The sequence below is a fragment of the Pygoscelis adeliae genome, unplaced genomic scaffold (assembly GCF_000699105.1).
Source record: "Pygoscelis adeliae isolate BGI_AS28 unplaced genomic scaffold, ASM69910v1 Scaffold290, whole genome shotgun sequence".
Classification (NCBI taxonomy): Eukaryota; Metazoa; Chordata; class Aves; order Sphenisciformes; family Spheniscidae; genus Pygoscelis; species Pygoscelis adeliae.
Window position 1 is genome coordinate 418,122 of NW_008823965.1, and position 510 is coordinate 418,631.

The 510-nt window shown below is 45.7% G+C and overlaps 1 protein-coding gene across 1 annotated transcript in view; it reads left to right on the forward strand.

Moving 5' to 3' along the window:
- PRR11 (proline rich 11) overlaps positions 1-510 on the forward strand; it is a 3,684-nt gene extending 3,174 nt beyond the window's left edge. The window contains exon 9 of the mRNA XM_009324248.1: positions 442-510. Within this exon, the coding sequence (XP_009322523.1) occupies positions 442-510 (69 nt within the window). The remainder of the gene's footprint in view (positions 1-441) is intronic.

The window sequence follows — 510 nt, forward strand, 5'->3', positions numbered from 1 at the left end:
GGTGCTTTTTGTGCCGTACAATGCAGTGCCATTGGTATGTGTTATCTCAGTTACAGTCTCGCCCTCATTCTCCTCCAAAAGCCCTAAGTACCCGCAAATAGGGGCGCTTAGTTTTACCGATTCCCATTTTAATGGTGAGGAGACCGCAGAACGGAAATGCCAAATGCCGTTGCCTGTCTTTTCAGCAGGTTGTTCGACAATGCGAAGAGGAAAAGTTGCTTTTTTTTGGTGGCCGTTCTAGTGCCTCAATGCGATCGCTACCGTCATAGTCCCAGCTTGCAGGAGAACAAAATCTGAGGGTTAATAATGGCTTTTATTTTAAGGATTTGCTGCGTCTGTTTTCTTTTCTGGCGTCAGTTAAGAATGGCACTGTATTTTACCTCAGTCGTAACTAGTACTAAGTTCATATTCCAAGATCTGACCCTTTTCTTACTTTGACAGATGGCTCATCCGAAGAGTCCCTCGCCTGCCCGGCTAAGTGCTGCAAACAGCTTTGATGAACAGACGTAG